We start from the raw sequence: 27,846 nt of genomic DNA on the forward strand, positions 1-27,846 counted from the left end.
TGGTCAAAACTTCAAACAACCACAAAACGCAAACCGTAAACAACTAGAAGACGTATCTTATACCGTTGGAAAGCTCTTTTGACAAGGAACACAACTAAGCACTTATCATCAAACGACAACATCATTTACAATAGCCGAGAACTCATCAAGTGATCATTAAACGTTCATTTCAAAGTTTCAAGTTCATCAAATGCAATTTGAGTTTCGGGAAACCAATTCACACATATGATATGCCGTTTTGAAGGTAATGGAGCATACATTACTACTAAACACTAACAATTAACATTCCATGACATTCAAGCATCCAAAAATTCATGTCAAGAACTATCAAACCCTAGTCAAACATCTCAAAATCAATAATCATGTTTTTGAAGTTTTCTTAATCATCCTCCACATCAAATTGAAGCTAATGATGCTAGTAACACATTTAATACATGAACTTTAACAATTAAACAACTTTTAATCATCCAAAATCAAAGATTTAGCAAGCAATTTTCATAATGAACTAGTTACACCAAATACAACAAATCAAGCATACAAATTACATACACGATATCACAATGAGCCATAGACACTAACTAACACCATTTTAAGTCAAAAACACGAATTTAGAGAAATCTAGAGTTTTAGAAATGTTACCCAAAATCGATGAAGTTAGTATCAAATCGTAGAGAATGACGAGAGGATTAAGAATATGTAGTCGGATTTGTTGTGAGCTTCCAAGATTGAATTTAGATGATGAATGAATGGAATGGGTTTGTGTGTGTGTTCTTGAGATGGAGAGAAAAGAGATGAGGGAGATGATGGAATGAAAAATGGGTTGACTAGTTGACCTAGTCAACTAGTTTGCCCATTTGGCAACTCCGGTCCCTCGAGTTTCAAAGCGGGTGCGGGATTTAACCGATCGAATATTTTTAAAACGCAAGTTAACGAGAGATGTTGTAATCGAATAACGGGGTTATCAAGAACATTAGTTAACGAAGTGTACGAGTATAGGTAAGGAGAGATGTCATTTAAAAAAAAAGACGGCGTTAAAATAAATTTAACGAAAAACGCGGGATGTTACACATTGAAGCTAGATCCATTTTTCTCTTTTCCAGTAGGTTTATCCAAGGAAATTAAGGTAGTAATGATGTTCATAACATCATTCGATTCATACATATAAAGCTATCTTATTCGAAGGTTTAAACTTGTAATCACTAGAACATAGTTTAGTTAATTCTAAACTTGTTCGCAAACAAAAGTTAATCCTTCTAACTTGACTTTTAAAATCAACTAAACACATGTTCTATATCTATATGATATGCTAACTTAATGATTTAAAACCTGGAAACACGAAAAACACCGTAAAACTGGATTTACGCCGTCGTAGTAACACCGCGGGCTGTTTTGGGTTAGTTAATTAAAAACTATGATAAACTTTGATTTAAAAGTTGTTATTCTGAGAAAATGATTTTTATTATGAACATGAAACTATATCCAAAAATTATGGTTAAACTCAAAGTGGAAGTATGTTTTCTAAAATGGTCATCTAGACGTCGTTCTTTCGACTGAAATGACTACCTTTACAAAAACGACTTGTAACTTATTTTTCCGACTATAAACCTATACTTTTTCTGTTTAGATTCATAAAATAGAGTTCAATATGAAACCATAGCAATTTGATTCACTCAAAACGGATTTAAAATGAAGAAGTTATGGGTAAAACAAGATTGGATAATTTTTCTCATTTTAGCTACGTGAAAATTGGTAACAAATCTATTCCAACCATAACTTAATCAACTTGTATTGTATATTATGTAATCTTGAGATACCATAGACACGTATACAATGTTTCGACCTATCATGTCGACACATCTATATATATTTCGGAACAACCATAGACACTCTATATGTAAATGTTGGAGTTAGCTATACAGGGTTGAGGTTGATTCCAAAATATATATAGTTTGAGTTGTGATCAATACTGAGATACGTATACACTGGGTCGTGGATTGATTCAAGATAATATTTATCGATTTATTTCTGTACATCTAACTGTGGACAACTAGTTATAGGTTACTAACGAGGACAGCTGACTTAATAAATTTAAAACATCAAAATATATTAAAAGTGTTGTAAATATATTTTGAACATACTTTAATATATATGTATATATTGTTATAGGTTCGTGAATCAACAGTGGCCAAGTCTTACTTCCCGACGAAGTAAAAATCTGTGAAAGTGAGTTATAGTCCCACTTTTAAAATCTAATATTTTTGGGATGAGAATACATGCAGGTTTTATAAATGATTTACAAAATAGACACAAGTACGTGAAACTACATTCTATGGTTGAATTATCGAAATCGAATATGCCCCTTTTTATTAAGTCTGGTAATCTAAGAATTAGGGAACAGACACCCTAATTGACGCGAATCCTAAAGATAGATCTATTGGGCCTAACAAACCCCATCCAAAGTACCGGATGCTTTAGTACTTCAAAATTTATATCATATCCGAAGGGTGTCCCGGAATGATGGGGATATTCTTATATATGCATCTTGTTATTGTCGGTTACCAGGTGTTCACCATATGAATGATTTTTATCTCTATGTATGGGATGTGTACTGAAATATGAAATCTTGTGGTCTATTGTTACGATTTGATATATATAGGTTAAACCTATAACTCACCAACATTTTTGTTGACGTTTAAAGCATGTTTATTCTCAGGTGAATATTAAGAGCTTCCGCTGTTGCATACTAAAATAAGGACAAGATTTGGAGTCCATGTTTGTATGATATTGTGTAAAAACTGCATTCAAGAAACTGATTTTGATGTAACATATTTGTATTGTAAACCATTATGTAATGGTCGTGTGTAAACAGGATATTTTAGATTATCATTATTTGATAATCTACGTAAAGCTTTTTAAACCTTTATTTATGAAATAAAGGTTATGGTTTGTTTTAAAAATGAATGCAGTCTTTGAAAAACGTCTCATATAGAGGTCAAAACCTCGCAACGAAATCAATTAATATGGAACGTTTTTAATCAATAAGAACGGGACATTTCAACAATTACTTATTAGATACTTAATCAACCTGGTAGTTATTTAAATGCATCTCATGAATGTTGTTACTACTTATCTGTATGGATCACTTAATAGTGATATATAAGAATATACCTAAAGGGTTAAGGTATCATAAGCATCTAATGTAAAACCCAAGGGAATATATTCCATTAAATCACAAAGATTTCTAAATGGGTTTATACAAATGGGACGTATGTGGTATAACCGATTAAATGACTACTTGATAAAAAAAGGGTATACATATAAACTTATTTTGCACGTATGTTTTATAAAAACAATGTTCGGATATGTGATCGTAGTTGTTTATGTCAATGTTCTTAACATCATATGAACAAATAAAGAAATCTATGAAATCATTCAACTTCTAAAGAATTATTTTGAAATGAAAGATCTTAAAAAAAAACCAAGTATTACCTTGGATTGCAAATTCAGCATATGCCTAATGGTTTACTTGTACATCAAACAACTTATACCGAAAAGATTTTAAAACATTTTTTTTAAAGACAAACTCATTGTTGTTAGATCACTCAATATTGACACTGATCTATTCCATCCCTGCGAAGATCATGAAAATCTTAACAGATCGGAAGTTCCATTTTTTTAGTGCAATTGAGGTTCTTATGTATCTTATATATTGTACAAGACCTGACATTTCTCTTGCAGTTAATTTGTTGGCAAGATTCAGCTCAAATGACAATGGAGCGGGATCAAACACATATTTTGATACCCTTGAGGAACTGCTTATTTAAAATTATTTTATTCTAACGCTTCAAAACAAGATTTGGTTGATTATGTATATGCAGGTCATTCATCAAATCCTCATAAAGATAAATCTCAAACTCGATATGTATTCCTAAATGGAGGTACCACAAAATCATGGCGTTCTTAAAATAAACACTTGTTGCAACATCATCAAATCATGACGAAGTGATTGTATTATATGAAACTACTCGAAAATGTGTTTGGTTGAGATCAATGACACAAATCATTAATGATTCTTGTGGACTAGAACGCTATAAAAGACCAACAACTATCTTCACCAATAACTATATATGAAGATAATGCAGCTTGCATAATACAAATGAAAGAAGAGTATCAAAAGTGACAGAACAAAATATAAATGTTGATGAGGCGCCAAAACCATAGACGATCTTAACGGTCATAAGTTTGATGGAAAAGAATGGTATGTTGGTAAGGCTCAGAAAAGACTACAAGAGAATAGGAATTGAAACAAGGGTTTGAGCAAATCATGAAGGAGACTGTAGACAAATCACAGGGGCTAAACTTGTACATAAAAGATTTAGATGATACAGTTTCAGATGAAAACCTCAGATTCTTCTCATATACTCAAGATCTCGTAAAAGACAACCAGATTAAAATGAGATACGTTCAATCAACAACTCTGCCGATCTTTATACCAAAGCACTGCCAACTGCTATTTTCAGAACACACGTTCATAATATTGACATGAGGCATGTTCAGAAGATGTAACAACTCAGACGTTGCCTACTTGAGGGGGAGTCAACTCTATGCTGCACTCTTTTTCCCTTAGCTAAAGTTTTATCCCAATGGGTTTTCTTTAGCAAGGTTTTTAACGAGGCAGTACTAGTTATTCTCTAATAAAATTGTCATCCAAGGGGGAGTGTTATAAAATATCTAGATTGTGTTATAAAATATCTAGATTGGATGTTAATTTTATTATTATTATATTTCTTGCATAGTAATATTTTATACTATAAATAGACATGTATGGTAACCATTTAAGGTGCACCATTTCTCTTGAAATATCAATATCAATATTTTTTCTCTCCTTCTTCTCTCTTTTTCTCTCTTTGTTCTTATAACCATTAAAGATAGTTATAAGCCTACTGAATTATAACAATTTTAAGCTTATTTCATCAGAGTGATAAAACCTCAGGGGCATCTTATGAAAATATTTGGTTATATATACCAGTTACTCAATTTGTTACGGAGACGAAGAACCACTTCTTCGGTCGCAGATAACAGATTGAAAATTAACAGCATTATATTTATCGATCACTTGATTCAATTGAAAACCTAACCCCAATCATCGACTCTATCAGGTACATTTTCGATATCCCTATTTCTCTAATGATGTATGAATTGTGTTTAAATATATTATTTCCGGCCAAAAATCGATGATTACCGTGTTTTAATTTACGTCATGCTTATTTTAAATACATTATTGATTGATTGACAAACAGATCTTTTGATATAAAATTATTTGCGCGTCGGATTTAATTAGTAATTTTATTCAATGTTATTTGTTTTGTAAATTTGTGAATTTATCTGCTGCATGTTTTTTACCTCCAGGTTGTAAATGAGAAATTTTTATCAAAAAAAAATTGATTGAATTGGTTCTTTGTTTATAATCTATCAATTTTTAAGGAAGCAGTCTTATAGCATGTTACTGATCATTTGAGAGAGATTTTCAGATTATTATCTATTTCAGTTATGAATATGAATTATGAATATTAAATACGGAGTATTAAATAATGTGGTTTAGCTTACGAGACATCACTGGTTTAAATTTGTTAGGTAGAATTTACTTTTACTTTTTAAATTTTATAGCACACAATAGATTCTAAATTTAAGTACAGGACACCATATGTTTTTCCGAATTTATAGTCTTTTTTTTAAAAAAAAATTGTATAGGACAATATTAAATTTAATTACTATGACGACATATATTTTTCGAATTTATAGTTTTTTTGAAAATAAATAACAACTAAAATAGCATTAAAATATAATCAGTATTAAAAAAATTCGAAATTCTATTGAGTTCTAATCCTGCAATCGTCACTGATATGAATAATAAATTTGCATAAACAAATATTGATTTAATAATTTAATTTATGGATGAACATGTTGTCTTTCAAATAAGTACTTTCCTTGAACATTTATGTCGATCTATGGACAAGTAATATTCACGGATGATGTTACGTGTCCTACTTACAAAGTACACCACTACTAAATATAATTATAACGCCAACTAGTATATTTTTAGAATTAGAATTATTGTTCTACAGTATGAGAAGATTTTTAAAATTAGCCCATTTAAGGATATTTTAAAATGAGCCCATTTAAGGACTTGAGGTTAATCATAGAATTTTCATTCAGTTATAGTTTCACTTTCATTTCCATTTATAGCAAACTTCAATTTATTTTGTGGAGCCAAAACTTTGTGATAATACTTGACGTGCAACTTCAGTTCTTAAAATTTAAGCTATATACTGTCTTTTTTTAGAAAGATCCTTGTGCTCATGATAAAGTTTTCATTTTTATTTTGGAAAATTGAACTGTTTAAACTAGTGTTTGACGTTAAGCTTTATGCTTTTGAGAACCAAATTACTAGAATACCATTTTACATAATCAATGGTGCACATAAACATTGTTTCACATAGTGTTTAAAGTTTTTATCAGCTATAAAAATAAGTGATAATAATAAATAACAACTTAATCTTTACACGAATGCAGGTTGAGGCGTGCAAAGTGTGCAGTCATAGTCTTTCGATCAATCAGCAAAAGAACAAAATGGGAGGTGGAGGGTGCATGTATGTGTCCCAAACCAAAGGCGAGCAAAAGAACCCTCTCGATCGAGCCCCTATCTCCAAACCCCCGTTCACAATTAGCGACCTCAAAAAAGCAATTCCTCCGCATTGTTTCCAACGTTCGCTAATTCGCTCCTTCTCTTACGTTGTATCCGATCTCACCATCACCTTCCTCCTTTACTACATTGCCACCACCTTCTTCCATCGTCTCCCAACCCCTTTCTCGTTCATCGCGTGGCCCGCTTATTGGGTAGCCCAAGGTTGCGTGCTAACCGGAGTTTGGGTCATAGCCCACGAATGCGGTCACCATGCATTTAGTGATTATCAATGGGTCGATGACACCGTAGGGTTTATACTTCACTCGTGTTTACTCGTTCCTTACTTCTCGTGGAAATACAGTCATCGTCGACATCACTCCAACACCGGGTCCCTCGATCGTGACGAAGTCTTCGTCCCGAAACCGAGATCCAAAATCCCGTGGTACTCGAAGTACTTAAACAACCCCCCGGGTCGCACGATTAGTCTATTTGCTACCCTTACTCTCGGATGGCCGTTATACTTAGCGTTCAACGTATCCGGACGACCTTACGACCGTTTCGCCTGTCATTACACCCCAAACAGCCCGATCTACAACGACCGTGAACGTCTCCAAATATGTCTTTCCGACATCGGGATCATCACCATGTCGTTCGTCCTATACAACTTCGCACTATCAAAAGGGGTAGTTTGGGTAATTTGCATGTACGGGATCCCGTTAATGATCGTGAACGGGTTCCTTGTATTGATCACGTACCTTCAACACACGCACCCTTCATTACCTCATTACGACAACTCAGAATGGGAGTGGCTAAAGGGTGCATTAGCGACAGTTGACCGTGACTACGGTGTGTTGAACAAAGTGCTCCATAACATTACGGATACGCACGTGGTGCACCATTTGTTTTCTACAATGCCTCATTATAACGCAATGGAAGCAACAAAAGCAGTGAAGCCTCTGTTGGGGGAGTATTATCAGTTTGACGGGACGCCGTTTTATGTAGCGATGTGGCGAGAAGCGAAAGAGTGTTTGTTTGTGGAACCCGATGAAGGGGAAACAGGTGGCGTGTTTTGGTACAAGAATAAGATGTAATGGGTCTGTTTTGGCTTAGGTGGTGTACTAGTATGGGTTGTGTTTTGGTTCTGTTTTGTGTGTGTTGGATGAAATGTTATGTACTAGTATTGGGTGTGCCTTACTGTCAATGATCAGGACCTTGTTATTTATAATAAGATCTATTTATTCGTGTATATATGGGTTTAAATATATACTTCTGTTACAGTTTGAGGGTTAATTTATACATATAAGACGAAAGGATGGATAAAAAGTCAAGGACATGACTTGAAAGTTAACAAAAAGTATATATGTGACAGTTACTTTTTTCATTCACTTTTTTTACAACTGTGTGTTTTTGTCATTCACTTTTTCTAAAACCGTGTGTTTTTTGTCTGAGGAAAACAGATTTGGGACGGAGGGATTACATGACCAATAAGTGCACGGTTTTTACGTAAAGGAAACTATAAAGAATGGTCATATTTACCGTTGACAATATATGCACACAGCTAAACCTTAAATTTCTATGTTCAAAATCATACATGAACAGTCATTGTACAATACAAACATAACACATTTACAGAGATAAAAAAAAGTATGAAACCGAAGCCAATGGATGTGCTTGCCGAGGGACCATGACCAAGACCGATAATTAGAACTGGTCTAATTAAGAAGTTGAGACGGGATCATGGGTTTATGATCATAATTAGCCAGAATATTAAAAAAGATTATAGATCTTTCAGTGTGATTACAGCATAATACAGTTCTTTTGCAGTAGAGCTTGTTTCTGCAAGGTTCTTTAGAGACTCCGAAATCTCGTCGGCAATTGTAGTGAAGAGGTTCATGCAATCTGCAGCCATTCACAAAACATGTTGTAAATTCTTCTATGCATGTTGCAATGCACATTTTGGTAACTAAAAAGGAAAATGTTCACAGGTCTTTTAGGTGGCTGTTTGGGTAGGGTTGGGTTGAGTCGGGATTGCAGATCTTAAATACCAAACCTGAACATGATCTGATTTGGTTTAAATAGTTGGTGGGTCAAAAGTACCAAACCTAGTAACGTCCCTCGTAACCCATTAGGTTAATGGGTCAGTTGATTGGTTTATTTCACGTTGATAGGGTGGTCTCAAGTCAAACGGTACAAATTAAGGGGCTGTTTACTTTATTCTGAATTTGCCTATGTATGGGAAGAGGTGTCTGATTCTATGTCTTCTAGAAACAGTCCAATTTTCAGCTTAAGTGACAAAGAAACAACAATTTTACTTACTGAATTAAGAGATGTACAGAAACAGATCATTAAGCGGAAAGTAAACAGGCCCTAGGTGTGTTTGGATATTTGATATTATTCTAGGTTTAAGGGTCGACCCGTTTAGCCTAACCCGATCTTAAAAGCCTTTTAGATGATGGCTTGTCTCAGGATGGAGTATTGACCAAGTTTATTTTTGGTTTGGGTTTCGGGTCGGGTCATGAATTGACACCTATCGGTCCCATTTCCACCAGAACTCGAAATCTGAAATAACATACAAACCTGGGATTCTACTAAAATTAAGCAGAGACGTTGCAGCAAGAACCTTGTGCTCTACCCATTCACTATTTTCAAGATTTTCTTTTAAATTCGCGATAAGAATCGATAAAGCTGAGATCTTGGATCCCAAATCGCGTAACAAGATGAGCGAAGAGCTTAACCACACCACTGTAATCAAACCCACCTTCACCATATCTTTATGTCTACAACTCAAACACTTTGAAAGCGAATCCAAAAACGACTTCTTTCCATCACCAATAAGAGACACAGACAATTTGATCAACCAATTGTCAACAGCCTTTTCTTCCTCGTTATCAATTGTGATTTTGTCGTCTGATTCACGTTCATTAAAACCAGCTTTTTGTAGGACGTAATCATCGGTTATTACGTCCCCAGTGAAAGATATACGCCCTCCCAAGATAAGGAGCGCTTTACAACATGCTTCGCGGACATTTTCATCAGTAAGACTGGAATCAAGAGCAGATGTAATTGTATCAACAGCTTCTTCTCTATATATACTGTACTTCTGTTGATCCACCTGTCAGTTTCGACGTAAGTTTTGCTAACTTTAGTGAAGGATAGATTAAACTGTGCGCTAAACAAGTTCGCATGTTCTTAGGTGAAACAAAGTGTTACAGTATCATAATCATCATAATCTGTAATCGTTTATTCGTTTATGTATAACCGTAACAAACATACCATTAGATCCAGATGTAATAGGAGAACAGCAACGAAAGGTTTTTGTTCGGGTGAACAACTTTGAAGAAACAGTAGCAAAATGTGCATTGAGCTCACTATACCTTCCTTTTGCAAGCCACTTAGGAAAAATTGAACATCTTTTCTCCTAGAATAACAAACATAGACATGAATTATTGATACAACCAACATGATGTAGGTAATGCAGACAGGGTTGTAGAACTCGGTAAAACTCGGCAAGTACTCGCTGAGTTCTCGGTTTTAAGATCCGAGTACTCGGTTTTACTACTCGGTCAACCTCAGTCAAACTCGGTCAAAACTTGGGTTACTCGTCAAATTCGGTAAAACTCGGCCAAAATTTGAGATTACTAGGGAAATTGGTCAACACTCAGTCAAAATCGGTCATAGTCAAACTTGGTCAAACTAGGTCAACGTCAGTCAAAATCGGTCAAAACTCGGGATTACTCGTCAAACTCGGCCAAAACTCGACCAAAATTTGAGATTACCCGTAAAATTGGTCAAATTTTGGTCAAAGTCGGTAAAAGTCAAACTTGGTCAACATCTCAGTACTCCCTCGAGTTGCTGAGTACTCCCCAAAAAGTGCTGACCGAGTACTCTCCGAGTTGTGCGTTCTCCAACCTTGATTGCAGGGACATAAATATTGCATTCTTAACGAATATATTGTATGGTCATACGAATGTAGATATTTTAGTCATAGTATCTTCGAAACTAGAATACCTGTTGAGACAAATCAGTTCGAATAGAAGAAACACAGCATTCGTTCTCGAGTTTACTTCCTTACAATGAAGTAGCTCCATTAAACCTTGCTTTTCGATCTGTATAGCCACATGACGTCTGCAACTCGAGTCTGCATTAACACATCGAGACAACAACGCAGCTACACGACTCTTTTTATCTAAATTTCCATCCCCAAATTGTTGAACAAGAAAATGTAAACCGCCAATATCAATTAGTTGCTTCGCGTTTGCTGTATTTTCATCTTTACCGAAAACAGTAAGCAGCTGCTCTATAATGAACACAGCTGCGTCAGACTTATATTTATGTTCCCCAGGGCTTCTTACGGGCTGAGAAGCGGAGGCTAAAATCTCCCTGGAATGTTTCGATTTCCAGCTGTCGATGAGCCGTTTCACAATAGAGTTGGTGAACGGTACAGTATGGCATTCAAGTGTTTTTCCGGTTACAGGACATGTTGTGTTGCCTTTGTTGAACCAGTCGATAATAGCTGCACGCTCGTAGGTTTGACCCGTCTCTATAGTCACTGGATCTTCAAAAAGATGTCCGGTTAATGGGCATATGTAATCCTCGGGGATGTTGTTGAAAAGCTGACTGCCGTCTTCACCCAACGGCCTCGTTCTTATTGGCTACATTATAAATATACAGTTACTCGTATAATGAATGAGAAACAAATGGCATAGTTTTATAGATTGTATATGTAAACAAGTCGACCCAAGCTCGAGCTCGGTCGGATAGGCTCGAGCTCGATCTGGTAGACTCGAGCTCGGCTCGTTTAAATTTCAATGAGCTCGAGCTTAGCTCGATTCAAGTCTAATATCTTAAACTTGAAGTCAGCTCGTTTGATATTTTACAAACTCGAGCTCAGCTCGAGCTCGCCTCATTAATTATATCAAATTATCATATTTATTTTCTTTGTATTATTTCATGTAATTATATTTCATAATACTAAATTCGTAATTTTTATTCACGTATAATAAGATTACTATTATTATTCAAACTATTACTATTACTATTATTTATATAATAGTAATTATTATTATTATATATTTATTTATATATTATTATATACTCCGTATATCATATTATTACAATAATAATATTTAGTGTAATATATATTTAAACCTCGTTTAGGCTCGCGAGCTTTTAGAGCTTGAGGAATAAAGCTCGAGCTCGGGCTCGTTTATTAAACGAGCTTCAATATAAGTTCAAGCTCGGGTTCGAGCTCAAGTAACTCGGACTCATTTACATCCCTAAAGTTGTTACACATAATTACCGAAAAATCAGGATATTTTGCATCGTGTGACGAGCGATTAGTTTCAGCGAGATCAACAGATCTTTCGGTTTGTTGCGCTCCAAAGACGAACTTTGCTAGCCGCTTGAGAGTAAGTTCGTTAACTTTTGCAACTGGAAGTGATTGTAGCATATTAACACTCTCTGATCCTTCCTGCTTCACGATAGAGTTTTCATCGTTCTACATTTTAAGAAAAATTGAGTGCATGTACATTTACGTAGCTATAGATGTGTATGAAAGTATAGTTACAAGCAACTATGGAAGATAAATACAAAGGATTAATATTAAGATTAAGCTCAGCAGTGGCAGATCCAGTAATTTTTTCGACGGGTGAAAAATGTTAAAAATTTGAAAGAGAAAAAAAAGAAAACAGAAGCAAAACGTCGACTTCTAATGTATAAATACACTAAACGTTGGACTATAACATATAAATTACACTAAAAAAGTTTGGGTCGTCGGGGGCGGCCGACCCCGGTTGACCCTTTATAGGTCCGCGCCTCTGAAGCTTAGGGTCGGATTGTAGAACAATTGGGTCAGTCGCCTGATGACCGGATCCTTTTTAATGTATTTATAAGTTAAAGTTTGATGTCGTAAGCTATAATATTGTTTTTTATATAAAGATAAAAACTTTAACGTTTTACCCATCGAAAAAAATCTGGATCCGCAACTAATCTATACTAACCTGATATTCTAGTTCTTCCAAAGGGTAAGTTAACGTCCGTTTATCTTCAACTACAGACCCATCAAAGCTATACACATCATCATCATCATCATCATCATCATCATCATCATCATCATCCGATCTCTCTGAATTTCGATAATCCTCCACCTCAGCAGAAACCGGTTTACGCATCTGACTAAATACAGAATCATATAACTTCTTACTAACCATAGGCTGCGGTGAAAAGGAAAACGACGGGCCACCACTTACATTCTCAATTTCCTGCACCGAAACTTTTGGAACATGAATCGAAGGAATCGAAGGAGCTTCGACATCATCTGCAAGCCAATCTTTATAATACAACGCAAACTCATAAGTCCCCGTATCCAAAATCTCATTATAAACTTTTTTAAGCTGCTTTAGCTTCCTCTCATTATGCAAATCGTCTGCTAACGATTCAACTTCTTGATCGTACCATTTTTCTAAATGTGATAAATGAGGGTAAATTACATTTTCCCATAATTCAGGGACTATTGTCGTTCGAGCTGCATTTGGCGCTTCACAAAATATCTGCAACAAATGTTTTGCTGATATTCGGTCCTTTTTCTGTATCTTATAAATCACGCTTAAGTACAAGTGACCGCAAGCGGACAAAACAGAGTTCGGGTACCCTGATGTAACACCATCTTTCAAATCGTTTGCGTTTAGACCTGTGATAACGCTAAGCTTTAACGAAGCCTTTTTCAACTCTTTTGCGCTAGCACGATTGTCTGCAGCTTTTTCGACTGTATCTATCGCTTGATCAAGATTCGATATAACTTTGCTTTCAGTAACTATTTCGTCTTCTACCTTCGAATGATTAAGTGCTGCAAAACAGTTGTGATACATTGATGTTCTGAACTCTTGATCTTTCTGAAAATTTTTGACATAACCACTCAATATGGATATCATTGCTTTAACTGCCACGTCATCAAGAGCCACCTCAGCAACAGAATCAATCTCAACGGGCCTGCGGGCCCTACTGTCACGAACGTTTTCTTTGCTAGATGATGACCCGGGATTATTATTATAGCCATTGTCGATCTGCACGTCCTTTCTTAAGACATACTCGTACCGTTCTTCATCTTCAATTCCGTTATAGCGTTGATCCTTACTTTTCGGAGGGCTAAAAACGTCATTTAGATAAATATCTTTGTACTTCCCTTTATCTATCATTCGGTCTTTGACTTTTCGAATACGTTCTTTGACTTCAACTATCTCATCGGGCGAAAACTGTTGTGACGACTCATTACTATATCGATTAACATGTCGTTCTCTCGTTTCATTTCTTAAATCTAAGTCTAACTTTTCCCTTCTGTAAACATCTACTGATCTTCTACCCCTGATTTTATCAGTTGTTGGAGATTCAACGCGTTTTTCATATCGTCTGTTGTCAGAATACGCCCTTTCCGTCTTTTTTAAACGACCTAACGCATCGAATTTATGTTCGTCTCGAAACAGGTGAGATGGTAGTTTTGATGTATGAGGTCCAGATGAAACTCCTGAAATTCTTTTCGAGTTCCTCGTCTTAAAACCCTCCTCGGCTAAAAGATCCTCTAGTGACATCGCCATTTAGACGAGTTCGTGATGTGTAATCTGTTAAAAAAAAAAAAAATTAAATAAAAAAATAAATAAATCTGATTAACCAATTAATCACTGCGCATAGACTTTGCATCTCCTATAACTAATATAGTAAGACTAAGATCTACTAACACTCTAACAGAGAGGGGGGGGGGGGGGGAATCACTGCATAATGGCTTGTTTTGATCCAAATTACAGAGTTAATATGGCAGAGAGACTAATTTTAAGCTTAAACTAGAGCTACAATCTCTTATTACCACGCTCTTTCTTAACACAATAACTTATGACACATTAGCGTTACATCATTATCACCCCTTTCACTAACCCATAAGTAACACATAACTAATATACCCCACAAAAACACAAAATGTACAACAAAAAGTACAACAAAAAAAAAAAAAAAAAAAAAACGAAAGTACAAGAAATAAGACCCATGGGTCCCACAGGTTTCCCCAACTTCACCTTGACTAGTACCAGAGCCGTTTCATTAATTTCGAAGGTCCTATGCAGACATAAAAAGGAGCCCTTAAACGTTAATTATATTTTTGGATTAAACTGACCCGATCCGATTTTCTAACCAAAACAATTCGGCCTAACACTAATATTTTGAGTGATTTGTATATAATTTTAAGGAATTTACAAAATTTAAGCTCCTTAAAATTTCTGGGCCCCGTGCGACCGCACACTTTGCACATGTCCTAAGACGTCCTTCGTGGCTACCCTCACTAAAATGTTTGGAGGACAAGTTTCACATGATTGTGTCTATGTTAGTGAAAGGCTTTCATGTCTCATAGTCAAACGAGTAAAGAAAAATCGCGCGTCGTGGTGGGGGTAAATTTTTTTAGAAAAAAAGGTTAAAAGAAATTAAAAAAATATATATATTGGATGATGACGTTGATATGATGTCAGCGTGACGTCATCATCGTTACTGTTAACTTTGTTTACATGCTGGTAATATAAAGTCCTTTATATTACCAAAACTAAGAAAACTAATGATCATCATCATTATATAACAGATATTATCTTTGTTAGTCTCCTGTACATAACTAAACTTTTTAACATGTTGTAAATAAACTTGCATACATAGGAGTAGCAATTTCATACATATGCTATAGATTACAGCAGCACGTACCGTTAGACTTAATCTTGTAGATAGTAACTTGAGTCGAACATATCACAAAATGAGTTGGATGATCCAAAAAGGAACTGCAATAATGCAACAAAGGTAACAGGGAAATTGGTTTATTAGTGAATAATATTGAAAAAATGGGAGAATGAAGATCATTGGTTTTTGGTTATTAAATATATAATAAAAAATATATGAAATATTAATTGGATATGAAGCAGAATGAGACAAATGGATACAGACAGAGTCGAATGAAGTATCATAAGTTGTTTAATTGAGTATTTGTGCCTGCCGCCGGCCTTATCGATGGCATGTTTTTGAAGTTTCCAAAGCCTCTCTTGTCAAATCAGTCTATAATATGCATCTTTTTCGATTGTTTCAGGTTCGGCATTGAATATATCAGCCTCTTAAAAAATTGAAAAATAAAACTTTTATACCATTTCAACGGATAATTCTTTCAATATAAAACATGGTTCTTTAAGGTGTCATTATAAAATGATTGATAGAATAAATGGTAGGTGATAAATTATTATTCTTAAGAAAAAAAATAGAATGACACTTGTTGAACAATAATTTTGCTGACGTCATGATGATGTATAAATTGTTTTAAACAATAAATAATATTTTTTTTATAAGCGAGGAAACTCTCTTATGAATGAGCATATTTGCTCCCCATAGAAGATAAAGCCTCGGGAAATCAAGCGCGAGACCTGGTACCGGATGAATTGCGCATTATGCATAGTAATCTCTTTTTTCTATCTAAACAATATTTTTAATGTAGATGCACGATTATCTTTTTCTAAGGTAGAGTTTTTCGCCAACATCACCCCTACGTAACACACTAAATTATGTACTTTTAATTTGGCATTAATTGAAATTGAGGTTGTAACCTTGAATCTTCGTGAGAGATTCTTAGATAATTCATTATGCTACACCAGTTATAAGTGTTTCTCCCATGACTTTCCGGGCCAACCAACCCGAGGTTCAAGAGGAAGAAGAGAGGAGGAACCACCGCCCAATGGTGCTTTTACGAAAGTACGGTCACCGGTGGCTAATACCTTCTCGGCGGCTCTGTTGTCTTGGGGAGGGTTGAAGCTTGCTTGCCTATCGCTTTCAAGTCGAAGGCGGGAGATGAGCGGAAATGGGTAATTGGGTTGGCTTATTAGCAATAAGTTTGTAGGTTAAATTTGAGTGTTTCCTACAGATTAAAGCTTAAAAGCTCATTTTTGTGAAGATAGGCAAATAAACCATGAAGTTTGGGCTTATTCTTCACCTCCTATATAAGCTAATAAGCCAAAAGCAAATAAGCCCATCAAAACATAAAACTTGAGCTTATTTTTTATTTTATTTTTATTATTTTTTTTAACGGCTAAAACTTGAGCTTATTAGTTTATCAAACATGTTAACACTGCCTTTCACCATGGTGGCAGACAACTTATTAGCGATTTTCGAACTGCATCATAAATGTATAGTTGTACTCTTCATTTTGGAACCGAAAACACAGGATGCATTGCAACCTCTTGGAACATTGAATCCCTGATAACAAGTGATACAGTTACATTATAATTATAATGACTAAAAATTACCCAGTCAACATCGAGCCTAATACAATAAGACTACGCAAGAAATCCAAACCTAGCCGAAGTTTGGGTTAGTACTTCGACGTCAATTCCTAGAGAAGATAAGCCAAGAAACAACAAATGTGCAGACCCTTTAATTAAGACTAAACAAACTGTCACAAAACCTAAAACACCTTGTTAGATCCTGGGAGACTGTGTAGCACTAATGCTAGAACAATTGCTTACCTTAGTAGATAGCCTTTGATGCTTCACCAAAGGGACTAAAGATTGAACAACATCTGCCATTAATGGTCTATAATCTGCTTCTGACTGAACACACATTGCTGCTATTGCTGCCACCTGTACAATCTCCTTCATTGAATATTGACCTTCGAGTGCTGGATCGATAATCTCAACAACTCTATCTCTATCTGTCAGATAGGGCAGAGCCTGTTGGACAAATCAATTATGATTAAACAAGGGCTGACCCATTTGTATCCGCTACAAAAGTTACTAGTTTGACCCATGAACCATTTCAACCCAAAACTGTTATGACCCGTTACCCCAAACCAACCAACCTGACCCGTTTGCTAAATGGATTAAATGATAATCTTACCCAAGATACAAGAACAGCTTCTCCAGGTGACCTCTTCATATCAACTGGAACCTTACCAGTAAGCAACTCGAGAAGGACAACCCCGTAACTATAAACGTCTGATTTTGTGGTCAGATGGCCAGTCAGAGCATACCTTCAACAATTAGTAACCAAATTCTTGAATAAAAACTCAAAGATGCAATAGCTAAAAACAGTTTTATTAAGGAAAGGTCAAGGTTGAAAAAGACGCGAGACGTAGACTAGTCGGTCATGACCTTGAAAGGTCAAGTCAGTCGAGACGGGGTCGAGACGGGGTCGAGACGGACGTTGACCAACGTTGACTTTTAAATATAAATATTTCAAGCATAGATATTATAAAAATAAATGATATACAAAGCAATTTTGAAATGGACTTGGGTTACACTAGAACAAGGCAAGAAAAAAGTCGACTTTTGACCAACTTTGACCCGACTTTTCCCAACTTGGACCCGAATTTTGATCATTGCCCGACTTATTAAACTTTTCTTCGAATCGAGGAGGGCTAGTCACCAAACCGCCGATTGCAACCATGCCAGAGGTCATATAATCTATAATACTCATTATATTATTTGTTATCAAATTTTTTAAAGAAAGTTGTTTTTTACTGAAAGTTAATATATTATGTTATGTTATTATGAAGGGTTTGTTGAGTTAGTTCTTACTCAGGTGCAACGTATCCTTGAGTACCCAATACTCGAGTCAAAACATGACCACCAGCTTTATATGATCCAAGTTTCGCCAATCCAAAGTCGGAAACTTTGGCATGAAAACCTTTGTCCAAAAGAATATTACTGCTTTTAAAATCTCTGTGAATCACTGGAGGGGTAACGTGTTCATGCAGGTACTCTAAACCTTTAGCTGCTTCTAAAGCTATTCTCAATCGTATTTCCCAATCCAAATTAGAAGGAACCGCATTAGCACCTGTGTTATATAATTATATCAAAAGAAAAAAAGATCATAATTAAGACAAATCCAGCTTCTATTCACCACTAACGATGTAATAAAGCCTTATAATAAGTACTTGTAAAAGAGATGTTCAATACTAATATTTCCTCATGTATCTATTACTGTACACATAGGATGTAAACCGTTACATACCTCGAATTGGATACAGATGCTCTTGAAGACCACCATTAGCCATAAAATCATATACCAAAACCCTGTGCTGACTCTCTGAACAGTAACCGATCAATGCAAGTAAATATGGAGAACGCAACCTGCTCAGCATTTCCACCTGAAAGTAAACAAAAGTTGACTAATTGACTTACAACAAAACATTCCATATATTTTTTCTGTACAAAAAATTCATGATATTGATCCTAGAGAGCATCGATGCAGTAACATATTCCTTGGTTATATTCTTGGTTGATATTGATCAATGAAAAATTAAGGTAGGGAGACAATTTGGAGACCAAACCTCGACTGTAAATTCCTCTTCGCCCTGTTTTCCAGCATGATCCATGAGCTTCACAGCTATTTTTCTCCCATCTTGAAGCACACCACTGTAAACCGACCCGAACCCACCCTGTCCAATTACATTTGATTTCCCAAACCCACTGGTTGCTGAAAGTAACTGTTTGAAGGTAAACACTTGTAGTCCTTTTTCAGTAATAACTTGAGTAGTTTCTGATTCAATATTCCTATTGCCTTTATCCTCAGAGTCCACAATCCCTTTTTATGACACATACAGATATACATATAAATGTAACAAACAGAGTTGTCGATTTAGTGTGAATAATATAAGGGGAAAGTGAATATGGAGCTGTTACACACCTAACTATGAAGCTATAACTAGGTCAAATTGGTACATTAGATCAAAACTGTGTAATTTTAGTTTGAGAAACTGCTCAAATAATGCAGGCATGAACAAGCAGCAGCTGGAGTAATAGAAGATGCTACACTAAGGTTTGGTTTGTTTTTCCGTCTGCAGATCTTATTATATCTCATGTTTGCGCGCCCTCGGACGTTTTTAATGCAGACTGTTTGTTTTTCTGAAGACATAAGATAAAATAATGTCTTATTCTGTCTGCAACCTCGCAGACTTCAAAATCTGCTTCTAAATGATGCTTAGACATGATTAAGTTATTTTGCATACATAAACACAAACAGTCTTCAATATTCAGCAGTCTTCAATATTCAGCACACAGACCTTCAGGACACATCTTGTTTTAAAAAACAAACAGCACCTAAGCTAGTGGTCTACAAATACAAATAGAGACAAAAAAAAAAATGTATATGTATATGCTAGTGAAATATAGAAAGTGATGAAATTAGTAAATTGCTCAAATAATGCAGGAAAATTGAACAAGTAGCAGCTACACAAATAGAGACAGAAATGTATATGTATATATAGAAAGTGATGAAATTAGTAGTAACCTTTGGGAGGTTTTAGGGAATTAGAGAGCTTGTTGCGTAAGTAGCAGTAGTAGCTGAAGGCGAGGAGCAATAAAACGACTGTAAATGAAGCAAATGCCATTATTGTAAAAAGTGTAATTCTGGCCTTCTTCTTGTAATACTCGTCGTCCTCCATTGTTGGAACAAAACAAACCCTAAAAATTGGTAGTACAGTAAATGAATAATTTATTGAGATTCTATATTGTCTACAGGCGCGGGAAACCCAAAATTCTCATACCCCTCATTATTGACCCGTTTGATTATTTTTTAAAGGTAATTGTCTAATTTTTTTTACTCTTAAATTAAAACGCATTTGTTTTTCCTTTAATTGAACGGATAAATAAATAAATGTTGAATTGATGAGAAATATTCTCAATGACAAATGAGAGTTTAATCATTCAAAACTGAAATTATGGAGTAACAATTAAACACCGACATTCTATGTAATATTCTCTTTGAATTATATCAAAAATATTTATTAAAGAATTATATTGATTCATGTCAAAGGTTAATAAAATAATTTTACATCATTCACATTATTAGTTCAAAATTATTATCACACATGTTATTATCATTGAAAAACAACTTCATTCAGAATCTTTAAATCATCCAGTTTATAAATCATTCGGCGCTTAATCATCCAGTTATATTAAACGCACCCCTAGTGAGTAATTTTAAACTAGTGAAATACGCGATTTAGTGATTTTTTTTTTTTTTTGAGTTTTTTAACTAGTGACCATTGGATAATGTACATTTTTTTAGTGTCACCGTTGAAATAAGACATCTATAGAAATTGTTTTGGAGTTTTAACCGATGACACCAGTGACTACCAATCCTACATCCGCCACCGGAGACAAATGTATGCGTTTTGATTCGGATCGTATTCTATGGTTACGATTCTACCATATATGTCTTTTTCATTCCGTCAAAAATCTATTTTAGTGTATAGACGCTTATGACCTCCCCTCTCTGCGCCATGCGGTAATGATTCCTCTGGAATTGAGATATTTGTTGGCAATGGTAAAGGAAATCGGTAAGTGGGGTAGTTGATAATTCTGGGGTAATTTGCGCATATGTAAAGTCCAAAGCCTGTAAAGTGTGTAAGGTGCTACAGTTGTGATTGTTATTGATAGGTTTTTAGATGATCAGTTTTTGCATGTAACTCATAGGCTGTATGAAGATATGGTTTGAAAACAACCATCACTTCATCACTCGATAGTTAAGTTAATTCATGTTGGGCCAATAAAATATTCATATACCTTATAGTGGATTCAAATTAGTGGAGATTATGATATTGGCCATGCCTAATAGCTCCACCATAAGGTTGAATTTGCTCTGATATGAACTTCTGCAGCATCCATATATACATATTTTATAGATTCTGATAGACTTAAGCTACTTTTATCTGACTAAACTATAATTTATAGTATTCTTTCCAAAAAAACTATAATTTATAGCATTATAGTGATAAACATTTTCAACATTTTAAACCTTGAAATTGCAAACTTACCTTAAGATATTGCCGCCCTACCTCACAGCACTACAGTTTCAAATGCTTTGTCAGTCTGCACTTTCAGTTGATCATTATCCTATGACCTTTCGACCAATTAGCAGCGTTACTCCTTTGTTACGGCGTTCCACAATAGCCTACTTGCAAATCGAAATGTGTTTGCACTTGTAAGTCTTTATTGGGTATAAATTAAGTGAAGTATCTAATCGTAGTCCTCAAAGAATTTTCTCTTCGAGCAAATATCAGTTACTTATAGAGTTATATATATACCCATGAAGACTAATAGTTTTGCTTGGTTTATAACCATTTTAATGCTATGTTTGGTTGCAAATTCTCAGCTAACAACAAATTTCTACTCAAATTCATGTCCCAATCTGCTAACCATTGTACGTAAACAAGTGATAAGCGCCGTTAAAACTGAAATGAGAATGGCAGCTTCTTTGCTTCGCCTTCACTTCCACGATTGCTTTGTGAATGTTAGTTATATTATTCTAATTATTCAATATACATGTATATCATGTCGCTTATCTTAACATGTTGTGCGCTACATTTGCAATAATTACGTAGGGTTGTGATGCATCGGTTTTATTGGATGGAAGTGATGGAGAGAAGACTGCTTTACCGAACAATAATTCTGCGAGAGGATTTGAGGTGATTGATGCGATCAAAAGTGCCGTCGAGAGCTCATGCAGTGGAGTAGTTTCTTGTGCTGACATTTTAGCCATAGTTGCCCGTGATTCCGTTTTTTTGGTAAGTATTTAAGAAGCATACAAAATATACAATGAAAAATGACCTGAAAAAAAGTTACAAGGTTTTTCCCTGTTCGGGTTACCCGGGAGGGCGAGTATTCCGACATCATACTCTAATGTACGCAGCCCAGTCGGATTACTCTGTGGCTGTTTCCAACCCATCCTGGCCACCACAAGATTCAAACCTGACTGGGCCCCACCTTAAAATTGACCTGAAAGTTGATCGCACACTTTGCAGAGTGGAGGACCATCATGGAAGGTGTTACTAGGAAGGAGGGATGGACTTGTGGCTAACCAAAGTGGAGCTAACACAATGCTACCTGCACCGTTTGAGTCGGTTGATGCCATTACTCTCAAGTTTCAAGCCGTGGGCCTTAACCTCACAGATGTGGTGTCCCTATCAGGTATCTTTAGTTAACTCATTTGACCCGTTTTGTCTCTAGTTATATCTTTTAACTGAACCCATTTGAACCGTTAGAGATGAAACATAACCCAATCAAATGGGTCAAAATTGTCCCTTTCAGTTACTTTTCAACTATATCTTGTTAACTGGATCTAGCTATGCAGGTGCGCATACAATCGGGCAAGCAAGGTGTGCTTCATTTGGAAACAGATTATTCAACTTCTCAGGGACAAACTCTCCCGATAGCACGTTACTGGACCCCACAATGGTAACTGGTCTTCAAAATCTATGTCCGGTTAATGGAGATGTTGATAAGACAACACCTCTCGATTGGAACTCGACCGACCTATTCGATAATCATTACTTCCAAAACTTGATTAACGGACGGGGAATATTGGAATCAGATCAATTCCTGTATTCGAGCGATCAGGCCGTTTCAACCACACGAAGTCTCGTTGAGATTTACAGTAACAATTCGAAGATTTTTTTCAATGATTTCGCAAATTCAATGATTAAAATGGGAAACATACAGCCTCTTACAGGATCAGCTGGAGAGATTAGGAGAAACTGCAGGGTTGTTAATTCATAGATTTGTCAAGTTTAAAGATCATGTACAACGAGTTGTTATTTCACTATGAACTGTAGGATCTGAATGAATATGATAATAAATAAATTGGAGTGTATTATCATTTAAAACCCCTATGTTTTTGATAAATTAAAAAACTACCCCTTTAATATCGTATTTATATACATCGATGACCTCTACGCGCAAGGTTGCAAAAATCATCATCGGAGAGTACTTGGTCGGGAGTTTTGAGGAATTAATCAGCAGCTCGGGGAGTAATTGGACTGGGCTTTTATAAATTAAAGTAATAAATTTCAAAATTATGTGTAAACATACAAAAAAAAAAAAAAAAAAAAAAAAAAAAAGGAAAAAAAATCATAAACATAAACGTTAATATAATTGTCTAAAACATAAACATACGCTTCATTTGTTCAATAACTATAAATTTCTGACTTATTTAATTTTATATTAACCTGTTGATCAATATTGAATTTGATCGATTTTGACTAACAAAATTCGACTTTGACCTACTAAATTCTATTTTAATTCACTGACCTAAGTTGACCAACTAATTACTCGGACTGGCCGGTTCCTAAAATGGACGACATTAATCGGGGAGTTTTACAACACTGCCGTACGTAAACTACAAACACAGAACATTCCTTGTAACAACACAAATGCAACAGTAAGAGTATATAGATCCATTTTTTATACCTTGTTTTATTGTTTCAGTTTTTTATTACTTTCAGTGCACCAATAAACAAAACATGAAACATTTCAAAGGCATTTTACACACCCAAAAACAGTCATAATGCATCTAATACACAACACAAAGTACAAAACTCAAATTTCTTCAAAATGTGCAAGAGAGAATATTTAAAAAAAAAAAAAAAAGGTTTATTAACTGAACCGTATTCTTCTTACAGGTTTTCAAGATAGGCCTTTAACGCGTCCAGTTTCGGTGTCGAGATCAATGTCATAGAAGCAAGGTCTTGTAGGAAGTCCAGGCATTGTGCTCATAGTCCCAACCAACGGGTAAATGAATCCTGCACCGATGCTTCCCCTAACGTCCCTAATCGGCAACACGAATCCTGTCGGGGCGCCCTTTGCTGAGGCGTTATCGGAAAACGAGTATTGGGTCTTCGCCATACAGATCGGCAGACCAGAAAATCCTTGTTTGGTATACATCTCAATCTGTTTCTCAGCCTTTTAAGAAAATAATAAAGAACTGTATCAGCCAAGCAAATTATCTTGCAACACAGACGATTAATTAACAGAATAACAGTACAGTGACAAGATGGGCGGGTCAGACGGGTTGAATAGAAGTCAAAATGTTAAAGTTGAAATGAATCATATTCTAGTATGATTCAAGATGGGCTGAACTGGTTTTGAGTAAGAGGTTATATAGGCATTAAAAGTAGAACTTGGGCGACTTTCAACACAGTTGACCTGTTTCCCTTTTAGCTTATTTTTTTGTCACTGGTTTGAACTTCAACCTGACCCATTTGGACCCATTTAAAAATTTTAAAAATTTGACCCATGAGCCATTTCAACCCAAAACCATTTTGACCCATTACCCAACCTGACCCGTTTGCTGGGTATAGTTTGAAGTAAAACACAACCTAAATCGACCCATACGAAAAAGTATATCTGACCAGTCGAACACACAAGTAAAAAGTGGGTGTATACCTGTTCTGAGTATTCAACGCCGCTAGCACCGTATGATCTGGCTATGGCTTCTATCTTCTCTTTGATGCTAATATCCAAAGGGTACAAGAACTTCAAAGGTTGTGTAGCATTTTCACACGCTTTTTCAACTGCAATGCCAAGGTCAACCTAGGGACAAAATGGTAATTTATTTGCAAAGTTAACAAATCAATACACAAAATCAGCTAACAATGTTCAGTAACAGCTCTTAACTCATCATCTACTCTTACTATTTCTTGTTAATTTAGCATTTATAAGTACGCTATTTGCTTAAAAAAAAAGCAGCTAGCAGCATTTGCATAGAAATATCTATATCTATATTTTATCTATATCCATATACAAGATAAAATATCACTAATCGCTCCTTTTCCACCATGTGCATGATGAGTGCAAAGAACAGCATCAAACGCACCGGCTTTAATGGCAGTGTTTTTAACGGCATCGATTTCAGCATCGGTATCAGTCGAAAACTTGTTAACCGCCACAACAACATTAACACCATACGCCTTTGTGTTCTCAATATGTCTAGCCAAATTCACATACCCTGCCTCAACAAGACCCACATTTTCAGTAGTATAAGCACGATCAAGTGGCTTACCGGCTGTAACCAGGGGCCCACCACCGTGCATCTTAAGAGCCCTGATAGTAGCCACTATAATAGCACATTGAGGTTTCAAACCACTATATCTACATTTAATGTTCATAAATTTCTCGGTTCCTATATCCGAACCAAATCCCGCTTCTGTAACAACATACCCACCGGGTCCCACTAGCTTCAATGCAATTTTGTCAGTCACAATTGATGAATTTCCGTGAGCTATGTTAGCAAACGGGCCTGCGTGAACAAGAACCGGGGTGCCTTCAAGAGTCTGCATTAATGTTGGATTGATCGCATCTTTCATGAGCACGGTCAACGCACCACCGAGCCCGAGATCATCAGCGGTCACGGGATCACCGTTTTTTCTGTTACCGATCACCATTTTCCCAAGCCGTTCTCGCATGTCGGTTAAAGATGTTGTTAAGGCCAAAACCGCCATTATCTCACTAGCAACGGATATATCGAAACCCGTTTCTCGAACCATTCCTTTTTCATCGGGTCCTTGACCCACGGTTATTTTTCTTAAGAAACGGTCGTTTACATCCATAACCCTCCTCCAAGTGATACTATCGGGGTCAATGTCGAGTCTAGCAAATTTGTTGACTTCTTCCGGGGTCAAATCCTCGGGTTTGGTTTTGGTGATATTAAGCTTTTTTAAGCGTCTAAACATTATGTCATTGAATTCGCGGTTACCTTCTTTATTTGGAGGACACAAACGATTGAATAAAGCCGTATCTTTTTGTGTGTTTTCGTGAAAAATTCGTGTGTCGATTGCAGCGGCTAACAGGTTGTTTGCAGCAGTGATTGCATGAATGTCACCGGTCATATGAAGATTAAACTCATCCATTGGGATGACTTGACTGTAACCACCACCGGCTGCACCGCCTTTAATCCCAAATGTTGGTCCTTGTGAAGGTTGTCTGAGGGTGGTTACAACCTAACAACACAAGTTTTAATCATGAATGTGATCATGATTATGAACATTTAAACCGAATTTACTTAACCATACAAACATAATACTAAATGGTAAAATCATAACTAACTGAAAAATGCTACCTTTTCAATTAATTCGAATTCATAACTAACTGAAAATTGAGATGCTAAATGGGAAAATCATAAATAAGTGAAAAAATGCTACCTTTTTACTTAATTTATAATTCCTAATTCATAACTAACTGAAAAATGAGATCCTAAATGGGAAAATCATAACAAACTGAAAATGCTACCTTTTTACTTAATTCATAATTCATAACTAACTGAAAAATGTTACCTTTTTATCAAGATATGCTCCCAGAGCTTGACAAAGACCAACAGTAGTAGTAGACTTGCCTTCTCCAAGAGGAGTTGGAGTGATCCCTCCGACAACAACATAGTATCCATCTTGTCTTTCTTTTAGTTCATCGAACACCGACAACAAAACCTAAAATTTTCGAATACCCAAATTATCATAGACCAAAATGACCAAACTTTTCACATGCCCAAATCATCACAGACAGCATAATCAAGAATTTACACATAACCAAATCAGTAAATCATTCAAATATATCAGTCCATAAAAGAGATGATTTTGATTTTTCATGATAAAGTGAAAGCATATTTTCACATGATAAATTGAGACCAATTAACATGACTGATGATACAATATAACTTTCCACAAAAAGAAAACTCAAAATCTTCAAGTAAGAAAGATGCCACTTTGACATCCAAGGCTATATTTTTGTAAGTCAAACAAAAAAGTAATTGTAACAGTTTAAGTTCATCAATCACATACCTAATTCAAAACATCAAAGTGGATACAGTTTGACTTTTAGTTTCAAAACTAGTACTATCTAAGTAAAAATTTCATATTATGTTAATTTCCCACAATAACATTTTCCTCAAAAATGTCTCTTAGAAAGTAAAGCTAGAACACTTTGTATATAGATAACAAAAGGGTAAGTTAAAATGCAAAAAAAAGCACATACCTTTGCCTTGTATTTACCATAAAGATCATAATGGTCAGGGTTAAGATTAAGATCTTAAGCAATCTCAGATATATGTTGAGGAGTAACAGAATTTGCAATGTCAATGTCTGCTGGAACAGGGGATACTACTTGCAATTTTCTTGAAATCATATCTTGTAATTCAAGAAAAAGGAAGAAAACAAGGTTAGGCAAAAAGATCTTAAATTGTTTTCTGGGTTTATATATTATTTGTGGAAACAAATAAATTAGATTTCAATTTTAATTTTAATATTAAATATTAAATATTAAATATTAAAATATTAATTGTTTTATGGGATAATCTGTTTAAAGACGAGATTGTGAATGAGGGTTGGT

General features: G+C 35.4%; 4 protein-coding genes and 1 pseudogene across 4 annotated transcripts; 2 read left to right on the forward strand and 3 right to left on the reverse strand.

Moving 5' to 3' along the window:
* The first annotated feature begins 5,072 nt into the window (after positions 1-5,072).
* On the forward strand, positions 5,073-7,866 carry LOC139861078 (acyl-lipid (9+3)-(E)-desaturase-like). The gene is made up of 2 exons (XM_071849379.1): positions 5,073-5,159; positions 6,574-7,866. The coding sequence occupies exon 2, from the start codon at positions 6,631-6,633 to the stop codon at positions 7,774-7,776; it is 1,146 nt and encodes a 381-aa protein (XP_071705480.1). The 5' UTR covers positions 5,073-5,159; positions 6,574-6,630; the 3' UTR covers positions 7,777-7,866.
* A 596-nt stretch (positions 7,867-8,462) lies between these two features.
* On the reverse strand, positions 8,463-14,274 carry LOC139863466 (putative E3 ubiquitin-protein ligase LIN-1). The gene is made up of 6 exons (XM_071852097.1): positions 12,685-14,274; positions 11,985-12,182; positions 10,694-11,337; positions 9,959-10,103; positions 9,263-9,797; positions 8,463-8,584 (listed from the first exon to the last, which is right to left on the reverse strand). Exons 1-6 carry the CDS (start codon positions 14,272-14,274, stop codon positions 8,463-8,465), a joined length of 3,234 nt encoding a protein of 1,077 aa, XP_071708198.1.
* A 2,892-nt stretch (positions 14,275-17,166) lies between these two features.
* On the reverse strand, positions 17,167-20,132 carry LOC139863467 (probable serine/threonine-protein kinase PBL7). Its single transcript, XM_071852098.1, has 6 exons — positions 19,979-20,132; positions 19,020-19,273; positions 18,701-18,836; positions 18,265-18,523; positions 17,585-17,717; positions 17,167-17,418 (listed from the first exon to the last, which is right to left on the reverse strand). Exons 1-6 carry the CDS (start codon positions 20,130-20,132, stop codon positions 17,167-17,169), a joined length of 1,188 nt encoding a protein of 395 aa, XP_071708199.1.
* A 1,164-nt stretch (positions 20,133-21,296) lies between these two features.
* Positions 21,297-23,247, forward strand: LOC139862315 (peroxidase N-like). Its single transcript, XM_071850910.1, has 5 exons — positions 21,297-21,319; positions 21,793-21,982; positions 22,074-22,256; positions 22,494-22,659; positions 22,823-23,247. Exons 1-5 carry the CDS (start codon positions 21,297-21,299, stop codon positions 23,245-23,247), a joined length of 987 nt encoding a protein of 328 aa, XP_071707011.1.
* Positions 23,248-24,041: 794 nt separating this feature from the next.
* On the reverse strand, positions 24,042-27,642 carry LOC139861300 (formate--tetrahydrofolate ligase-like; annotated as a pseudogene).
* Between the last annotated feature and the right edge of the window lie 204 nt (positions 27,643-27,846).

The sequence above is a fragment of the Rutidosis leptorrhynchoides genome, chromosome 8 (genome assembly GCF_046630445.1).
Source record: "Rutidosis leptorrhynchoides isolate AG116_Rl617_1_P2 chromosome 8, CSIRO_AGI_Rlap_v1, whole genome shotgun sequence".
In the NCBI taxonomy this organism is placed as follows: Eukaryota; Viridiplantae; Streptophyta; class Magnoliopsida; order Asterales; family Asteraceae; genus Rutidosis; species Rutidosis leptorrhynchoides.

Excerpts from the sequence above, each read along its gene's own strand:
- LOC139861078 (XM_071849379.1), top strand. The coding sequence starts at position 6,631 with ATGGGAGGTGGAGGGTGCATGTATGTGTCCCAAACCAAAGGCGAGCAA.
- LOC139863466 (XM_071852097.1), bottom strand. The coding sequence starts at position 14,274 with ATGGCGATGTCACTAGAGGATCTTTTAGCCGAGGAGGGTTTTAAGACG. Across the intron at positions 12,183-12,684 it reads TGGAAGAACTAGAATATCAG|AACGATGAAAACTCTATCGT; the intron begins GTTAGTATAGAT and ends CTTAAAATGTAG. Across the intron at positions 9,798-9,958 it reads TATTACATCTGGATCTAATG|GTGGATCAACAGAAGTACAG; the intron begins GTATGTTTGTTA and ends CGAAACTGACAG.
- LOC139863467 (XM_071852098.1), bottom strand. The coding sequence starts at position 20,132 with ATGGAGGACGACGAGTATTACAAGAAGAAGGCCAGAATTACACTTTTT. Across the intron at positions 19,274-19,978 it reads TTCCCTAAAACCTCCCAAAG|GGATTGTGGACTCTGAGGAT; the intron begins GTTACTACTAAT and ends TGTCATAAAAAG. Across the intron at positions 18,524-18,700 it reads GCATCTGTATCCAATTCGAG|GTGCTAATGCGGTTCCTTCT; the intron begins GTATGTAACGGT and ends TATATAACACAG.
- LOC139862315 (XM_071850910.1), top strand. The coding sequence starts at position 21,297 with ATGCCTAATAGCTCCACCATAAG. Across the intron at positions 22,257-22,493 it reads CCCGTGATTCCGTTTTTTTG|AGTGGAGGACCATCATGGAA; the intron begins GTAAGTATTTAA and ends CACACTTTGCAG. Across the intron at positions 22,660-22,822 it reads AGATGTGGTGTCCCTATCAG|GTGCGCATACAATCGGGCAA; the intron begins GTATCTTTAGTT and ends CTAGCTATGCAG.